Source organism: Pyrgilauda ruficollis, unplaced genomic scaffold (assembly GCF_017590135.1).
Source record: "Pyrgilauda ruficollis isolate IOZ18807 unplaced genomic scaffold, ASM1759013v1 scaffold55, whole genome shotgun sequence".
NCBI lineage: Eukaryota > Metazoa > Chordata > Aves > Passeriformes > Passeridae > Pyrgilauda > Pyrgilauda ruficollis.
In genome coordinates this window covers 7036580-7055524 of record NW_024527155.1, presented here as the reverse complement: position 1 = coordinate 7055524, position 18945 = coordinate 7036580, and the positions used below count along the sequence as shown (strand labels likewise).

At 36.6% G+C, this 18945-nt stretch overlaps 1 protein-coding gene across 1 annotated transcript in view; it reads right to left on the bottom strand.

Annotated features, from left to right (window-relative positions):
* The window catches only part of MUC6 (mucin 6, oligomeric mucus/gel-forming), a 38715-nt gene extending 20348 nt beyond the window's left edge, over nucleotides 1-18367 (bottom strand). The window contains exons 1-16 of the mRNA XM_041481118.1: nucleotides 18316-18367; nucleotides 13112-13174; nucleotides 9571-9811; nucleotides 8828-8954; nucleotides 7637-7724; nucleotides 7128-7237; nucleotides 5970-6177; nucleotides 5072-5194; nucleotides 4289-4409; nucleotides 3837-3975; nucleotides 3573-3677; nucleotides 3162-3234; nucleotides 2760-2897; nucleotides 1763-1924; nucleotides 1122-1216; nucleotides 340-472 (exon numbers count right to left, since the gene is read on the bottom strand). Of these exons, the coding sequence (XP_041337052.1) occupies nucleotides 340-472; nucleotides 1122-1216; nucleotides 1763-1924; nucleotides 2760-2897; nucleotides 3162-3234; nucleotides 3573-3677; nucleotides 3837-3975; nucleotides 4289-4409; nucleotides 5072-5194; nucleotides 5970-6177; nucleotides 7128-7237; nucleotides 7637-7724; nucleotides 8828-8954; nucleotides 9571-9811; nucleotides 13112-13174; nucleotides 18316-18367 (1978 nt within the window). The remainder of the gene's footprint in view (nucleotides 1-339; nucleotides 473-1121; nucleotides 1217-1762; nucleotides 1925-2759; nucleotides 2898-3161; nucleotides 3235-3572; nucleotides 3678-3836; nucleotides 3976-4288; nucleotides 4410-5071; nucleotides 5195-5969; nucleotides 6178-7127; nucleotides 7238-7636; nucleotides 7725-8827; nucleotides 8955-9570; nucleotides 9812-13111; nucleotides 13175-18315) is intronic.
* Between the last annotated feature and the right edge of the window lie 578 nt (nucleotides 18368-18945).

Here is an 18945-nt window from a genome sequence, read left to right as displayed (position 1 = left end):
CAGTAACAGTGAAATCCGTGCCTATGTCTGAGTTGCAAAAAAATAAGATAAAATCTGTAGTCAGCTTACCCTAGTTCTTTCTTATTTTACAGGATAGCTTTATTTTTCTGGCTATTCTGTACCTTAATCATCAAGTCCTGGAAGCATCCACATGCTCACCTTAAAGCATATGAATAATCTTTTTCATATAGTCTTGAAATAACAGCCCTGTTGAGACAGACACTAGAAGGGTATCCAACAGTTGGATATTTGTTACACAACTGCAGCTCTTCTTTCTGATCACTATTTCCTCATTACTCATCTGATGGCAGACCACTAAGAGTTGGTTCAGGTACTCACTGCAATTGTCCATACTGCTCCTCCAGTTCTCAAGGATTAAACCCATGGAGCTGCATGCTCGTGCATATGATCCCAGAGCAGAACAAATATAAGGAAAGGTCTCTTCATAATTACAGGCTTGGTAGACACATCTCTGAAACCCAATACACAGAGAGTACTTTGTTACTGGGGACCAGTAATTTGGAAGTGCTAAACCCTGAAGGTATTTGAAAGATGTGTGGAAGTGACATTTAGGGACATGGTGTAGTGGTAGACTTGGCATTGTTGTATTTATGGTTGGACTCGATCTCAAAAATCTTTCCCAAACAATATGATTCTATGCTGAATTACAGAACTAAGTCACACAAGATACATATTGCTGCATAACTAAAACTGATGGAAAATAACTGAGTAATTGCATTGCTGATGTAAATAAAATATACTTAGTACCCTAAAAAATGCCTTTGTTTATTTGCTGCTTCTCATTTTTAATATTCAAATTGTTTTGTGTAGATTGGCAAGTATACGAAACTCAATTATGCACATGGTGAAATCAACACTTTGTACAGTTAAAGTTGTTGTCACGGACAACTGCAGCATGAGCAAAAATATTATCTGATTCACAAGGATGGACTGGTGCCTGTGACCAGACTTTCAGTATGGTGGAGACATGATTTTCAAAACCACACCTGTTCCTAAGCTTCTCTGCATTGCTGATTCAATGCGTGGGACACCACACATGAGTCCAATCTGGTTTATATTTGGACGTCCTCTGTACAAAATCCATCATAACAACTTCATACCTTGTAGAAAGGAATAGGGTTCACCACAGCATGGCATTTCTCAAACACTGTACCCTTCTTGGTCAGAATGGAGCAATGAGTCTCAGCAGATATTTCTAATAAAAGTAAACAATAAACATTAAAAAGGGAAAGTTAGGGGGAAAAATGGAGAAGGAAATTTTCAAAAAATTTCGAGTTTAACATGAACTTTCGGCAATGATGTGCTAAACAATAGAACAATTCCCAGCTTGTTAGCTTTCAGACACTATTCTTTTACAAGCAGCTCAGTAGAGCTTTTTTTTTTTCTTTTTCACCATTTTTTAAAAAGACCAATAGCAATCGAGATTTGGGAAGACAAAACCTGGATTTCAGTCTCAGTACTGCTGAGCAAACGTGAGACACTCGCAGACACTGCAGTTTCACTAGACAGATCAAACCACTCTCATTCATCATCTCAATCCAGATCTCTAGAACAGAATCTGATGAGCTTTCACTCAATATGTATTCTAGAAAGCAGAAATGGCTTCTTGATGACGGAATTTGTGATGTTCAGTCCTCTCAGTCTGTTTCTGTGCAGCTCTCCCATTTCCCTGGTATGGGCTTATGGAAGTGTCAGACAAAGCCAGGCAGAGAGATCCGTTACCACAGCATCATCTACTTACTGTTCAGCTGGCTCAAAGCGCAAGGGTCAGTCTCTCTCTCTAAGGCAGGATGGCAATTTCCTGCCCTCCAGGAATCTACAAACAGGGAGGCTGTCCCTTCAGTGATATCCATGCTAGTCATGAAGTCATCTGTAGTGTCTCCATTGTAATTGCCACACAAACCTGACAACATCAGAAATGCAAGGGACAGCGGAAATTAAAGAATGTGTGCACAATGGCCTATGTTTCATTCTGTAACAGTGAGACAATTGATTCAAAAGCTCTACATAGTGTCAATGACTACTCAGGTCAAGTATCCAAAGAACCTTGATAATGTACACATTCAGTCACTGAGCCTCTGCCTCCTCAAGTTAAGAGTGTCAGCTTCTAACCAATGACAAAATCATAGAGAAGATTTTGTCTTTTTTTTAGAAAAAAGTAGTTTTAAATAGTGTAAAAGAAAAAGGCCATGAAACACTTTTGAAGTTGCATGTTTTCTTATGTATATTAAATGCATAATGACAAAGAATATGCATTTAGGCTTTTTTAAAAGCCAAAGCCTCTCTGTAATTCCCCATAATCAGAATGCAAAATATGCTTATGTGGCTAATGTTGCTGTGCAATAAACACCTCCATCTGGTGATTACCAGCTCAAAAGCTTTTAGATTCTTAGGCTCATTGTGTTTACAGTGGTCGTGCACTACGTTCAAAGAACTTTGTGCTCCAAGATGCAGAGACCACAGAGACTTATTTGTTGCTCCTTCATTGTGCAGTATAGCATATATTGAAAAAAGCACACATAAAATACAGAACAGCATTGTGTTATGCATGAAAAATGTGACACCTCTAGCTTCTTTGATTCATTTTAAAGTTATTAGCGAAAAATCAATTCAGTTTCCAGTGTGTTTTTTTCCCTTTGAATCTGAAGAAGAAAATTGATTTCCTAAAAGATTAATAGTACGTTATCAAAATTATACTCTCTACATTTTCTCCTTTGCAAGGGGACTTGTTTACTTACCTAGTGTTCTGCCTTTGAATTGTGATCCAACTTTCACATAGGCCTGGAACACAGGTGATGTTTGAACTGCAAGTTCCAGCCCAAAGTTTGTATGCATCTGAACGTACATGGAGGACTGTCTGAAAACGGTGATGTCTCCTGAAGGAACAAGCACGTTTAAAAATAGAGATGTTGATGATACTGCAAGGTAACGATTTTAACACATATATAAATGTTCTAGCACTCTGTCTACACCTCTTCTCCCACACACAACTCTCCACAGAGGAACAGATGCAGCAGGAGAGACTTTAACCTTCCTCTAAAACCCCTGGTATTAGCAATTGAAGGATTGTGAAAGATGCTGGGCTGTGTAAAAACAGACATTTAATTTGGATATAACTTATATTCCCCCTTTTTTTTTACCTGATCTGTAAGGCAGCCGCTTGAGTTCATCATCATCAGTAAGGAGATCATTCTGAGAAATCACAATTTTGTCCTATAAGAAGAGGACATGGAAGCAGAAGTAACTATCTTTACAGATGCTATTCATATGTTAAGTTAAGCAACTATACTGTCGATGATCTCTGTAAAAGAAAAAATTAATTCAAGCATTTTCTCACACTATAACATGCTGCCTTTAGCTTTCCCTTTGAAAATACCTTCCTGAGTTGATGTAGCAGCTGAGATCTTTACTGTGTATACATGAGCAGAAACATGTCTTCAGTATTTATTGTCCATAGTTTTTAAGTTCAAGCTACCAGCAATGACTTTGAGCACATATTTTGCTAATCTAGTGATAAAATGCTGGATGGAACCTGTGGAGGGAATACCTACCTTTGTAGATTGGTAAATTATAGCACTAAGTGAGGTCTCAGAATGAGAATAACCAGTCTTTTCATAAACAGCCATTAGGGTTCCATTGTGTGGCAGGCTGGAACTCTAGAGGGAAACGGAAAAGAGAAGTAAAAAGAGAAGCCTATGTCAGTGTAACAATGATTTGTAGAATAAATGTGTATCTTATGAAGTCCTCAGTTTGTGTTCCAATAGGAAACCAAAGACTGAGTAAAATATATCCATTTGATATTCTGTTGAAATTACCTTCATAAGAACATAAGTGCAAACCCCATGGAATCGATATGGCCTCGAATCAAATGTGGTAACAAAGGAGCCTCCTTCCAGTGAACACCTTCCAGGGCAGGGCAAGTCTTTGCAGTTCCACTGACCCATCACACATTTACTGCGGAAAACAAGAAATTCTGTGCAAGGTCATTCTTTTCTTCATGCTCTAAAAGCTCGGCTACTTCCTAGCAATGAAATAGGTTGTTTTTATCACTTTTCTCCTTATGTTTTCTATGCTTTGATTTTCTTTGTCTACATGTATCAGTTGAAGCTGCTCATCTTAATTCAAAGTTGCTGAACTCTTGTATGGATTGTCAGTAAACTTTCCTGAAACATGAAAGGTGCTGCCCTTTGAAAGGTTAGGCAAAATTTTCCAATTGTCTGGTAAAGGTACTTTTTATTCTCTCAAGAAAGTTCCTGTTGCTACTCACCAGGTCCTACAAGCTGCTTTCATTGTCTCACCAGGAGCATATGTTTTCCCATTCAGTGTACATGGACACTGGCTAATGTGAACACATGTCCGATTCTTCGAGATATCATCAAGAATCGTTCCTGCCAAAAAAGATAAAACATTTTTCCCCATCCTCACTTGGCACTACAGTTATTATAGCTTGAGTGCTTTCTGAAATTAGCCTGAGAATGCTATTCTTGCACTGCCAGTGCCCATACTCAGAGATGTAACATGCAGGAAATTTTCTCCTAATTAAAACGAAACTGAATATTCACAAATGACAACAGCTTTTGACTACTTTGTCATATGAAAGCGCAGTCAATTGTCCTATTTTAAAATACAAATGATAGTAATAATCACAATTTCTGTAATGAGTTAATCTTGAATTATTTTTAAAGGGATTTACAAAATTCCCATAATATTGCAGAAATCCTCTGAGGTATGCTACCTCTTGCCAGTGCCTGATCAATGTATATTTAAGTAAAGAACTTTAAGCAGATGGCATATCTTTATCCCATCAAAAACCATGGTATAGTGAGGAAAATGTATTCATAGCTCAGTTCTTGTGAAGAGTGACCAATCATCTAGAAGGACCACAATTACTCAAGACTCCAGTTACATTATGTTACCTGAGAAAGAGCAGTTCTAGCAGCACAATGCCTTGAAATGCACAGCTAGTTCATTATTAAGCAGTCCATTCCACTTGACTGGATATGTGCAAAAAACATTTGTGTGATCCATTAAGAATATGATGAAATGATACCTTCTGGACAAAAGCAGCCATAGGTACAGTGACTGGAACAGCTGTACTCTGGGTTGGAACAGGTTTTAATACACGGAGAACCACATTCCTCATAGATTTGGTTTGCAGAACATTTTCCCACAGCTGCAACAAACAGTGGGAGTGTTAAGATTTTTAAAAACAGAATATTTAATCTAATACCTAGCAAGGAAAAGACCTTCTGATTTCTGATACCAACATTCATTTATCCTGCCTCAATATTCATTTAATCATTTCAGTATTTGTTACCATCGTATATTTACTCTGGCTTTCTTTCATTTTTGTTGCCCAAAAAACTGGAAACACTTTTTCAGAAGCTTGGAGAATGGCAAACAGGCCATACTGCAGCCTAATGAAGTACCAAAAATCAGATTTTCTGTAGTACTTCAAGGTTTTACTTCCAATCAGTCATTATAAATAAGAAGGTTGAATATCTGAAAACGGACTACTGAAAATCATCTTTGAATAAAGGGAGCTATGGCAATTATTAGCAAAAAGGTTCCAAGAATTCAGGGGCTATTTAAAAGTGCTCTCTCTTCAATGGCTAATTTTCCAAGTACAGTAATAAGATAACTGTTCTTAGAGCAAGCAGCCTCCTGTAGGAAGTTTGAGAAGTTTAACAGTTTTCACTTGGTGGATGTTTATCTGTTTTATTGCACTGATCTAGACATAGAAGCTCTGTTTTGAGCTTCTTTCTTCTTTGAAGTTTCCCTGCTCTCCTTACAGTTTTATCAAAGAACACTGCTCTCTGCAGAAAATAATTTGTTTGATTAAAGACAGTAGAGACTTTTTAAAATACTCCAGTTATCATCATTACTTCTCTATTTAAGGCACAGAAAAGTTAAGCACAGTCTCTCATAAATAAACCATTTAAACTTACAGCAGAAGTTTTCAGTTCTCCAGTTGAACACTATTTGGTGGGACATGGCACATTGCCTGGAATACTCTGACAGTGTAGAGCAAGTGCAGTTGTTTTGTCCTGGCTCACTGCAGTCCTGCATATCAAGCTGGCAACGAATGACAAACCTATCCTTGGGCACACTGCAGGCTGGTGACACCAAATTAAGTAGCTGAGAGCAGATCATGGCCTGAATAAAAAGAAAAATAATATTGTTCCCGGTGGTGTTTCCTTCATATGAAAACTACAGTGGAACAACACTGTTAATTATGATTTCCTTGTTGGTTTGTTTGCTTTTCCCCCTAGAGTTTTATAATGGATATTTGACTTAAAATGCATGAGAAATTCATAGGTAGAAGGGAATATAAATTCCTTGCACAATAGAAAGAACTTGATATATTGAAATAATTCCACTTCTCATTATGTTGAAAATTAAGTCACTTTCTGTGCCACCAGCCCCTCTAAAAATGGCTGAGAACATTACACACAGGAAATGTGTTGTCTCATGGCAAACATAAGACAACATGTTCCATGAAAAACATCCCAGATATGAAGATGACAAAATTCATTCTTCTTTGAGCACACACTTGGTGCATTTCTGTTCCCTGTAAGTTTGTGTTGCCTATCATGGTGCCTTCTGCAGTATAAAGTCTCCAAGGTTCTCAGGCACACTGATTTTCTTTTCATTTAGTACTGTAAGTGGTAGCAGTTTATGGTGGTTGTCCCTGTTATCAGTGCTGCTGTCTGGCAATATGTCGTAGGCATTGTGAATACCTTCAAATCTGTACAGCTTATAGTGTCACGTCTCCAGGTATGAGATAAAAAATTCTTAAAGCTTCACTAGTTTCTGTGAACTTCCTGTGATGATCTGCCTGGAATTCCAGAAAGTTCTGAGCTAAATGCAGGCTGATTTTTATGAGTGATTTAAATCTACCCTTAAAATCGCCTCTAGCCTTATTTTCAAATGTGTTTTTTATGCAAAGAACTCCTTTTCTTTCTCATATCATGCTATACAGATGTTGACTGTACGCGTTTTCATGGAAGTAATTTCTATGAAACCTCTGCCTCTCTGTAGTTGATTTCTATCTGTTTTGCCCCCTGCTAAGAATCATGCTGCAGAGAAGCCAAGATCTTTCTTACATATTTTTTGTGAGGAACAGCAGAAATTGGTATCTCCTCGGACAGGCAGATTTCTGATGGATCATCCATTTTTTGTAATGCAGCAAATTTATATGTATCCAGCAATTTACCTGGAAAATAAAGGGTTATAATTTGTCAGGAAAAAGACTGCATTGATTTGTTGACTTGTTGTTGTGATGTAGCAAAACTCAGATTTTACTCTTTGACTGTTAAATGTCCTACTAGTTAATTTTCCCAATGATAACCACTGCCACTTGTGGAAGTCAGGAGAGTGTGATCCTTACCACCTGTTTCTAAAAGATAAGAGTCTTTATCACTTGTGTGAGGAACCCATTATATTATGCTCATGGCAGATAACAGAGTGTAGCATAAGCATATGAGGTATGTTGGTGCCCCATGGGACTGCTTTACTCAATTCTGAAACACAGCAATGCTATCACAGTATTCAATTTTCACCTTGATTCACTTTAACTCGTTCTCCTCCTTTCTGAAATGCCCTTGTCTCTTACCTTCACGGACAAATTCATTCAATTCATAACCATCATAGTTCCCACACATTCCACATGTTTTCCCCATGTATTTTTTTTCAGCCAAAACCTAAAATAAAATACAATAAAAAATTTTAAAGGATCACCCTAAGTAAAATTATTTATACAGCAATAACTTCCTCAAACACATTCAGTTCAAGCACCCAATTAAAAGTGATTCTTCTCATTAATTTCAGTGAGTGTTTTGGAAGAAGAATTTTTTAAGCAGTGAAGTCTTTTCCCAATAGGCAAATAATGATTTTTTTAAAAAAATTAGTATTTAATAAAAAGGGTAAGACTTGAAGACACAGCGAATTGAGGGGGGATAACATTCTAAGGAGCCAGGAAAAAAGAAAATAATGCTGAAGCCTTACTAATATCTTTGTTGACAGAGTATGAATTTCAGGTTTCTTAAGAAATTTAACGTTACAGTAAGAAAATCTATTTTCAGAAGAAGGTTACTCAGTTCTCTATTAATTCTGGAAACTAAAATGGCAATACTACTACTGGCTACAATGAATTATTATGAAAATCTTAGATCAGAGAAATAAAATAATATTCTTTGTATAGTCAGATTTACCCATCAGAGTAGCATTTTCTCTTATATATGTGATAATAATGTTGATAAATCTCCCAGACAATTTATTACATCTCCTTGTTTTATCAAACAACTTAGAATTCAGTGTCTTTTGTGGCAATATCATCACAGGTCACACTGAGAAAATGTATTAGGGATTTTGAAGGGAAAACCTGAAAAGATTCCGAAATAGGGAAGAAAAAATAAACTGCTAGAAGAACTCAATATCTGAAACAAAAAGAAGTCCCAGGGAAGCCCAATAACAAAGACTAAACTATGGCATACAGTATTAAGTTCTACACAACTTAAAAAAACATATCTTAAGAAAAAGATTGCAGCTGCTGGAACACCCTAAGGAAAGATTAAAATATGTGATCCACAAATCTCAGCACTCATGGCTTTAGCTAACTACCAATGCTGCAAGTGAAAGTAATATGCAAAGCTGTTTATTTCAAGAGAAATGGATAAAACAGGAAAAGATTAAATATCAAAATATTAAATACATGCAAAAGCATCCATTAAATTCAGAGAGTCCTTGCCATTCCAGTAAATCATTGAGAATTTTCTTCTCTGCTCTATGAGAACATTTTACTAACCATGAGGTAGTCATCATTGTTCCACATGACCACCAGTTCCATCTCCATCAGCTTGGCTACCAGGCGGATGTTGCGTCCATAAGGCGCTATTTGGACTCCATTGCTGGTGTAAGGCAACTGAACGACACTGAAATAAGGTGAGAAACCAACCTTGTAGCAAGATTATGCAGGTATTAGTTATTTATTTTGGATATGATATACACCCAGTCTGAGTACTTGCAGCAACATGAAACAGAATTTTTTTCCTTTTTAACTGTGACATTTCAAAACACATGAAAGTTTCTGTTGATTGAAAATCCACATGATCAGTTTCATAGCAGGATCACAAAAAATGCATAGTGATTCTACTACTGACAATATCTGCAGGACTCGGCATCTTCAGTCAGTTTGGTTTCATGAGAGCAGAGTTATATGCGTTAATATGTTTCCAGAACCATGAAGTTGGTGTAGTGAAACTAACATTGATTATCCCAAGGAGAGTCTGTGGTGTTTTAATATAAGAATTATGACTGCAAACTGACAAGATCAGAGAAACCCATAAAGAGAATGTTGTGGAGTGTGAGTGCTCAATGGGGAGCAATGGGAGTAGAGTCCAGTTAGGTGTGTTACCTTTAGTAATATGTTAATTCATTTCTGACACAAACCAGTTGTCAGTGCACCTGCTATATGACTCCCTGCACCTGTTATATCTAACTCCCTGCCTTCTCTAAACACTTCATGCCCCAGTCATGGCAGAATCTTACCCAACACTCCTGACAGAAATGCTGCCTTTCTCAACAATGACAACAGAAGGTCCAAGCTCAATAATGATCCTTGCAATTTTTTTGTCCAGCCCACGACGGAACTGAATGTTGAAGTCTGGGCTGGTCTCATCACAAACAGTTGCAAAGATGTAGTTACAAGTCCCAGTGAAGTCATACTGGTATTTATCAAAGGTTGAAAAATGCCCTCCTCCCCAGGTAGAACAGGAATCCTTGCTCAAAACTATAAAAGAGAAAAGAAACAAGAATTTAGCATATTTGCTCATTCTGATTAGCATTTCAAATATAAATACTAGGACAAGCTATTAAGCTTCTGCTCAGATAAATTCTGTAAACAACATTCTAGCTCTCTGTTTGGTTTTTTTTTCTTTTGTAATATCAAAATTTTATCTCAAATCAGGAAGTGAAACAATATTAGGAGTGAGAGCAATATTCTCATTTACTTTAAGCAGAGGAGAATTCCCTAACTTCCTAGCTTGGTAATAGCCCTTTCAACTCCTATGGGTAATAAAAAGATTTTACTGAAATAAGAAGAAATCTGACTAAGTTTGCAAAGGTGGCAGTTTGCTACCGGACAGAGCTGTAAGATCACAGGCACAGCATTTACCAAGCTATGGCATTACTGTATCATGATTAACTGCACAGTCAATCACCAGATAGCCAAAGACAGTCTTCAAAGCCCAACTTGTAATTCCACACTCTCTCAGCTGTGTATTCATGTGACAAAGTTCCAGCCATTTTTACAAATATATGGATTATTTTAAAAAGTTTTAATTTTTAAGAAGTAAAGAATATTCAGACTTTTAAGAAGTCTGGAATGTTCATCTGAATAGACAGATTTTCAGATGTGGAAATGAGACCAAAAAGAAGAGATACAACCCCAGCACTTGCTGTTAAATAGTTCTGCATCTACTTACACCATTTGAACAGTCCCTCTGAAGCTGATAATTTTATTGAAGTACCTAAAATCATGTCCTCAGTTTTGTATTTCCACACTTAGATTGTTGCTTTCATTTTTTAATTATTTTTGCTTATGGTATCATACGAAGCTCAGATATCTTAGCATATATCTTAGAGTTACAAAGTATCAGATAAGTTTATCAAAGTCTACATGCAATTTACATTTATTGTTTTAAAGCCAAAACATCTCTTTTAACTGTAAAGGAGAGAGCAAGTAATTGCAGAATGCTACTGGTTTTATCCAGGTCATGCAGAAAATACTGCTTCCCAATGAGCGGTTACCTGTTGGCAAAAAGTACTCCTCCTCCACACTTCTGTTCTGTCCTGAAGGTCTGACTAGAAAATAGGAATTGGCTGAGTGTTATCATTGATCCTTCATGCCCAAGTCCAGCTAGTTTAATATACTGTGCCTGAATGACACTGACCACCAAACCCCAGAGTGTGCCAAGGAATGATTGCCAAGGGCTGCACAATGGTCAGAGTGCAAGAGGTGCCCCTTTCAATAAATACAGGAGCACGGTCACTGTATTTGTTTTTATTTAAATCTTATCAAAGAAAAACAACAAATGGGAATGTCAATAACTCAAGGAAGTTTAAATCCAGATAATGTGTTTGTCTTTTGAGTTCAGCTTTTACTAAATAATATCTAGGGATTTTCTTTTAATTAGTCTATATCCATGCTCTACTATTTCTCTTGTTGTAAGAGCAGACAGCAGACAGCAATGAGTTCCTGAATATTTGAGAATTTTTTGTCAGATTAAAAGTCTTTCAACTATTTTTTACTTTAAGGATGAACTTCATGTAGCTTTTCCATGCTTATACTGAATAAGAATTCTAATTCAAGGCACTCTGTTTCTTCTACCTAAAGAAATTATTATTCCAGTACACTTTTATTTTATATAATTATTTTTGTTCTACACCTCCCATTTTCCCCAAACTGGATAAAGAATTTCATTCAACCACTGACATGCAAAAAGCTTTGGAGTACAGAGGATTGCTTTCGAATGGTATGCAGAAGTAAAGCACAATATTTTAGTGTAAAACATTAAAATTATGAATTACTAGGAAGATTGTCTGTAAACAGAATAAGATAGAAAAAAAAATCAGAATATTAGGACTGATATTTTTACTTATTTTAGAAAGGGTCTTGTGAAAATCTTATGCTTTCAGAAGGGCCATAGGCTTCTGTATTCCTGTAGCAGAGTAACATCATACCCCGTAACATATATCATGTTAGCATCATGACATTCATTCCTTCTTGCCATGGACATGGAAAACTAGATGACTATTGAATTAACTTCAAATTTAGAAGTCAGTGCCTCACATTTCTTCAAAAAGGACATGTGAAAAAATGTGTTGGTTCTGCCTAAAGGCTGCTGTAGCTCTGCATTTTATTTCCAGCAGTGACCATTAATAGCCTGCCCAAGGGAAGACTACCATCAGATCAGGCATATATACTTCCAGAGACATTCTCTCAGTCTCCAGTTATTTTCAGTTTAGGGAATTATGTGAGGCTATTGAGATTTTTCTGCTTACCCCTCCCTTGTGCTCTGTCTTGCAAGTCCTTATCCACCATCATTTTGAACAGAACCAAAATTTCTTTGTAGCAGAAAATTCCACAATAACTGCAGTCAACATTTACCATTAAATTTTGAGTTAACGTTTTAAGGATACCTGCCTTTCCAACCATACTTCTGATATCTAATATTTTATATATTTTAAAGCTATGCTTTTTTTTTGGTTTGTTTTGGCATTGCACATTGTTTTACACAAGTAAGATAGCAGTACCTCACTATTTGTATTTCTCAGACTCAGAAGGACTAGCACAAATTTACAGTAAGTAGGTGGCTGGAGTTAATTTTGCATACAGATTTGGATGGATGCACACAAGCCATTCTTTGGAGTTAAGGGAAAACTGCTGGTAAATTACCAGAAGAGTGGCAGCAGCTGGCACAACTGAACACTGCAGCAGAGATCTGTCCTGCTCTGACCCCTCTCTGGCTGCTGGCTATAAAGGTGAGAAAGAAGTATTCCACACTCTGATTGCCCATTTGCATATAAGTTTGTTTTAACCTGAAATCTTTAAAATCATTCACAGACCTAATCTATATGGAGAATGAGCTTTATTTAGTTTCCTGGATTTTGCAATATCAAAAGAATCCTTATCCCAAATTTTTAGATAGTATTAGGCAGTAATACGTAGGAATGAAAATCAAACATATCACACAAATTACCCCAATAGCATATTTCTAAATATGGAAGGCTATTAAACTGCTCACAGTTTCTATCCTTAGGCATCAAAACCTCAGCATGGCACACTAAAGCACTTTCCATTTAGTTTAAAACTTACCACAGTGAGACAACGCATTTTACAATATTTTTACATGCGAAGTCTTCTTTCAGAATTTTTAAATTTTAATGCTTCAAAACATATGGTCCTTGAGGCAAAGACTTATTTTTATTATGTGGTTTGTACAGTGCCTTCTGCAATATGGACTTGATACTGAATAGAGTTGTCACTCACACTTGACTGCAAACATTAAAAACCAGGTCAGACACTTACTTCTTTGCAGAGATTCTTTCTGTTTTTGGAGAAGAATGGGGGACCAATAATTTCCTTCAAAAGCTGTGAAAGGAAAAAGACAACACAATGAAGTTATCCTCTGAGCAAAAGCAGTTGAATATTTGTATATTTATTTACTTTTAACCATGCTACAGGTTAAAGCAGGGTCAGCACATAGGAATTGTGCTCTGTTACGCAAATAATAATGACAATTATAATGGAAAATCACATAATTCCAATTACATAATTAGATAATAGAAAATTCTTCTGCATCAGACAAATGTTTCCAAAATTTGCCAGAAATCCTATGTAATATGAGAGCTCCTATACTTCATACTCAAATCCCATGTTCCTGTTAAAGAAGTTGGATAAATCTTTCCTCATGATTTTGAGTTCTTGTTTCACCATCTGGGTAGAAGTAATGGAAGGAATAGCCAAAAGTGTGAAAATATGGGGAAAGTATTGTCCTGTGCGCTCTTCACAAGAGCCGTGGGATGTGGAGCGGAAGAGCAGGAAATCCCAGGCATAGTTTCTGCTTTTCTGTTCACATTAAGGCAGAATGATGCAAGCTGTCACCTGCTCCCTTCCACGCACCTCTCCACAAAGCCTGGTTTGGTTAGGAGAAGCCCAGGAGTGTTGAGCAAATGCTGAGTGCAGTGTGGTTCCTTTTCCATGTCAAACACAGACCTGCTGCATGAGCAGAACTGCTCCACGTTCTCACACATACCCAAAGGCTTTCACCCAGCGTTTCCTCCAGCACTGCTGGAGTGAGCTCTCAGAGTCAACAGCTGGATGGTAAAAACAAGATGCAGGAATAAAGACCTGAGGTGCTTCAAATAATGTGCTACTCATTTTTAAATTTCTCATGTCTGCTATTTCTTAGATAGCAGGAGCAAGTATCTTGTAGAACCCATGTAATTCTCTACTACATGTTTAGGATCTTTTGCAACATAGAAAATGTTGTGGCAGAAGGTTTTTTCATCAAATAAGCCAGGCCAAATCCACATAAATATCTATATATACACTACAGCTCTGCAGGGTGCTGTTGCTTCCTTGGATGCTGCAGTGAGTGGAAGCCTCCAGGGAGCTCACCAGCTGTAGCAAACTCTCAGCCAATTCGATGCTGTGCTGCTGAAGGTGAGGTAGTATTTGCCATGTGCTCCCTCAAGGGCTGCAGGAAAACAGGTGAGGCTCTGCCTTTTATGTCAGGCTAGGTTAAAGCACAAGAGGGAATTCTGGAACTGAGTGTTTCAGCACATCCTTTTGCTTTGGATCTCAGATCCAGACATCTCCAAGATTCACATCAGTCTATACCTCAATTCTTCTATGAAACAGTACTTGCAGAAAGAAGATGTTATTTGAATAAACTAATGTAAGTTTCTAAGAGCTAAAATAATACACTGGTAGAATTGTATACAATGAATATTTAGGCATAAGGGAAATAAATCAAGGATGCAAATTCAGTGACAGAAGTGCTCCCATCATAATTGTTCTAATAGCATAAAATGGCATTTATCTCAGCCACTCCCAAGCTGTCTGACACACTCATCACAAAATCATTTTAATCCTACTCACACTGCCTTGCTGTCTAGAACTGGTCAGCACTGCCCAATAATTGTTTGAGATTTTGCCAGTGTTTTAGAAAACCTCCAGGGCTGGCCTGCAACTCAGTAGGTATTTCCAAAATCCAGCATGCTCCTTCCAAGTTCCTAATGATCTGTGCATCACAGTAAGTACACCACAAAAAGGAACGGTCAGTTTGTGGCTTTCCAGCTAACACTCTTCATGCCCAGAGTTCCTGCTGCCTTTTTTGAATGCCTGGATTTTGCTACCTCCATTTGTTCAATAATCTGTTATTGTTGGCTTTACAGTTTTCCAATCGTTACAGCTTAATCCTAAACTTCAAACACTACATGAATGGGATTTAGAAGTGTGTAACAGCTGCCTTCAAAGGATACTAGATTTTCAGGAACTGAAAATATGCCTAAAACATTACTTCAAGTCATGTTTACATGACTTGAAGTAAAGCAAAATGTCTAATGGACAAATATTTTCGATTAGAACAGACAAATCAGTATACAAAGCTCATTTGGTAGCTTTTAAAACTCAAGCATCTAAGCACAGCAAACAAAATTTAGGTTTGGTTTTTAGATTAAATTTGAGCATAATAATCATCCTGGATTTTATGGAGGTGTAGAAGGGTTAGATTGAAAATAACTATGGATATGAAATCCACTTTAACTTTTTGCCCAAAGACTAGCTAATAAAACAAATACAGAGCCATTTGCTGACTATCTGCCAATCAGTATCCTGTCAGATCAAACTATTATACTAATTACAGTACTGTAATTATTCTCAGTATGTACATTCTTTTTCTCACACTTAACTCTAAAGTAGCAAGTACTATGGCTATGCAGAAGTTGTATTTTGCAATCATTTAAGATTTTTTCATTTAAAAGTCTGTCCTAATGTCAAATGAAATTTCTAAAGTACTGAAATCTTCTCTTCTGACATTTTACTATTACTGCAAGTATTCTGTTTTCCTTTGAGAAATAACATTAAATAATTATTTTGAATTATCTCAACAGAAATACTTATTTTGAATTACCTCAGTAGAACTTTAACCAGAGTTTCGCTTTTCTTGGATAAAGGAAGGTTTTACTTCCAATTCCCACTCTTCTCCAGCTGGCCAACTTCCTTGAGAACGATATCTATTGAAGTGCAGTGACTGTGTGGTCAGCCTGTCTAGTTCATGGCAGCAGTACAAACCAGGGAACATGATTTACTATGAAGAAATAAGTAATTGTGTTCCTATACTCTGGTTACTATTAAACATCCCTATGGGAAAATACAATTTTATGTTGTAATGGCTTCAGTCAAAGTATTTCACATCAGATAAACAAATTAAAACAAAACATTGAAATGAAATCTTTGTACTTCCAACTTGCAGAAATAATTTAAAATCTCTGTTTTGTAAAGAGTTCAGTTTTTCTCTTCTAATTGGAGACAAACAGAAATGTTGAAATGTCAGATGTTCTGGAAAGGACAAGAGCTTTAAAACAAATGATAAAAGCCTAAAATTAAACTTAACACTGAGGGTACTGGTAAAGCTGTAGCTGTAACATGAGTTATCAGTTGCACATGATGATTTCTCTTCAGTATGAAATTTTTACCTCCCTTTGTTTCTTGCAAACATAGATATGTGAACAGCATAAATCAAAAGTATGTAGTTACATACTTCATAAGAAAAAGTACAACTGTACACAAGCATCTCAAAAGGATCCATGCAGTTTTGATTATTGAAATAGCTAAAGGGGTGAAGCCTTGATTTAACCAATGAATCAGCACCTCTTATTAAGAAAAGGCTAGAATTAACAGTTTCCATCAGGTTTCAAGCTTCTTCAGATTTTTTTTTACTCAAGCATGTTTACTGATTTTCTTGTTATCACTTTCCATCAGATTTCACATCAAATAATCAAATATATGTCCTTACAATCAATATTTACATTTCTACCTAGAGACAGACTCAAGGTACAGAATTTGGATGCAGATCCATGAAGAAGAGAATTAAATCCTAGCTTTGGTCTGACTCATTCTAAGGATACAGCACTTGGATCTAGAATCAAAATAATGAGCACCCTGCATGTTGCTCAATTTAAGAATGTACAAATCAACATCCAAAAATTGCCTGATTTCAAATGTTTCCTTGACAGAATGAAATCTGTTTTCACAGTCTCCAATCTTGTGAGGCATTCCAAGGACCTGAAATATTGACACATCCCAAAGAAGAAAACTGCTCTGTAAGAATTTTCCAGATCCTGCTTCTAGGGTTTTTATCTTTAAATTCAACTTAGTCCTTTGTAGAAAAAATTCTGATTTGGGATTGCCAAGTTTACATATAAAGCTTGTGTCTGTGTAAGTCTCTACAGCAATTTTCCATTTGATTGCAAGTATTTATATCAATACATCTATTATCTAAAAGAGGAAGTCATGCAGATGAAGATTTTGCTCTTGCAGGCAGCAAAACTTGGGGTTAGGACCCACGTTCAGGTACTTGACTTGATATTGGTTGCAATGGTGCTGATACAGTGAATGAAGTTACACCTGATTTATAACAATACAGCTGAGGTTAGAAATTGGCTCTGAGAGTCTACTAAAGGATTGAGTTGCTTATATTTTAATTATTTTCATGCTACAGTTTAAGTCGGTGATTTAAGAGCAATAAATGTCCCCATGCAATTTGAACTACATGATTCATTAAATGTTGTAAACACAACACAGAAGAAATAAATTTAACTTTGTTTCACCTAAAGCAAGTGAAGTATGCTTTTTAGCAGCTTGAAATATTTTCTTGAAATTCTAACTGTAATAATTGGTTATTAAAGAGAATACATAGAAGAGATAAAAAAAAAAATCTGAAGCTGTGCCAAACCATGGCAAAAAAGACTTATCCTCAAAAAATCCACTGATAAAAGGACAGGAGGAATAATGAGTAAGGCAGTTGAGTAGCTACAGAGCCAATGAACTTACCTATGAAATCTTCTTTCAGAAATTACACATTCATCTGGTATACAGGTGGGTTGGATCAAAAAAGTAAGACAGACTTCTTAGAAAGACTGAAGGATTGTATTGAATAATATATGGAGGAATACGTTGAGAATCATGTAAAATTTTTAGACTAGAACCATTTGCTTGTTTTCCAGCACAGGATTCTTTCTATCACATCATTCTTCAAAAAAGAAATGTCATCACATAGCTCATACTTAATGCTTTTTGCAGTTCACATAACAAAGAAAAATTATTTTGATTATCACTCTACACAGAAGATATACAATATATATCTGCAATGACATCACTAGGACACCAGATCATGAACATCTGAAAGATGAATGCACTTGGCAACTGGGAAATACAACAGAAGTCCATTAAAAATATTCCCTGTAACTAGGGAATGAGTTTTAGGGAAGAATCCAACAAAACAGTCATCAACTTTCTAAAATAGTGAAGAATTAATTATTTTATTTCAGCCATGTATTTATTAAATAACCTGTTGTGTTTTAAGATGAAGCAAAAGAGAAGAAAATGTGTAAACTGAATTCTGCTGTTTGTGGGAAATGAGAACAAAACCTGAACCTCAAGTGATGCCATTCTACAATTTTTCTTCAAGCCATGGACCAAGAGGAGCCCAGGCACCTTGGACTTACCGGCAGAGTGCAGGAAACTGCAGAAGATGAGCAGTACCAGTGTTGGGAGCATGATGCACGCCCTGCCTGGGCAGTGTTCTCAGCGCTCCCCTCCGTTCCAAGAGGGCAGTGCTAATGCTGCCACTTTCTAGGCTGCCCTCTTCAAGCTTGGATGCTTTATATATAGAATTGCAATGCCCTCCCTCATTCCCACAGCCTGCAGAAATTGTAACAGCAGAGTACCCGCCAAACAGGATCTCCTCTTTATCAAGTTCAACACACCTAAAAGCTACTTAGAAAAAGAAGAAAAAAGAAAATGCAAACCTCCTCCAGTTCATTATCATTCTTACAAGGTTTTTATAATGGCTTCTATTTGTAGCAGCTCAAACACTTTTACCTGCCTTCACTGAACAAATTTGGTATTATAACCAAAAGCAAAAAGACAAATAATACACAAATTATGATCACTAGATGATAAGAAAAGGAATAATATTGGACCAGCACACAAAGTAGAAGAATGAAGTGCAGGAGTTTTGGAACCACTGAAAAGACTGTGTGAATAAAAGATGGTAAGACATGAATGAACAGAGATACAGATCTCAGATTTTTGTATTAGCTCTTTTTTCATTAACTTCCATTTACTCTCCGGGT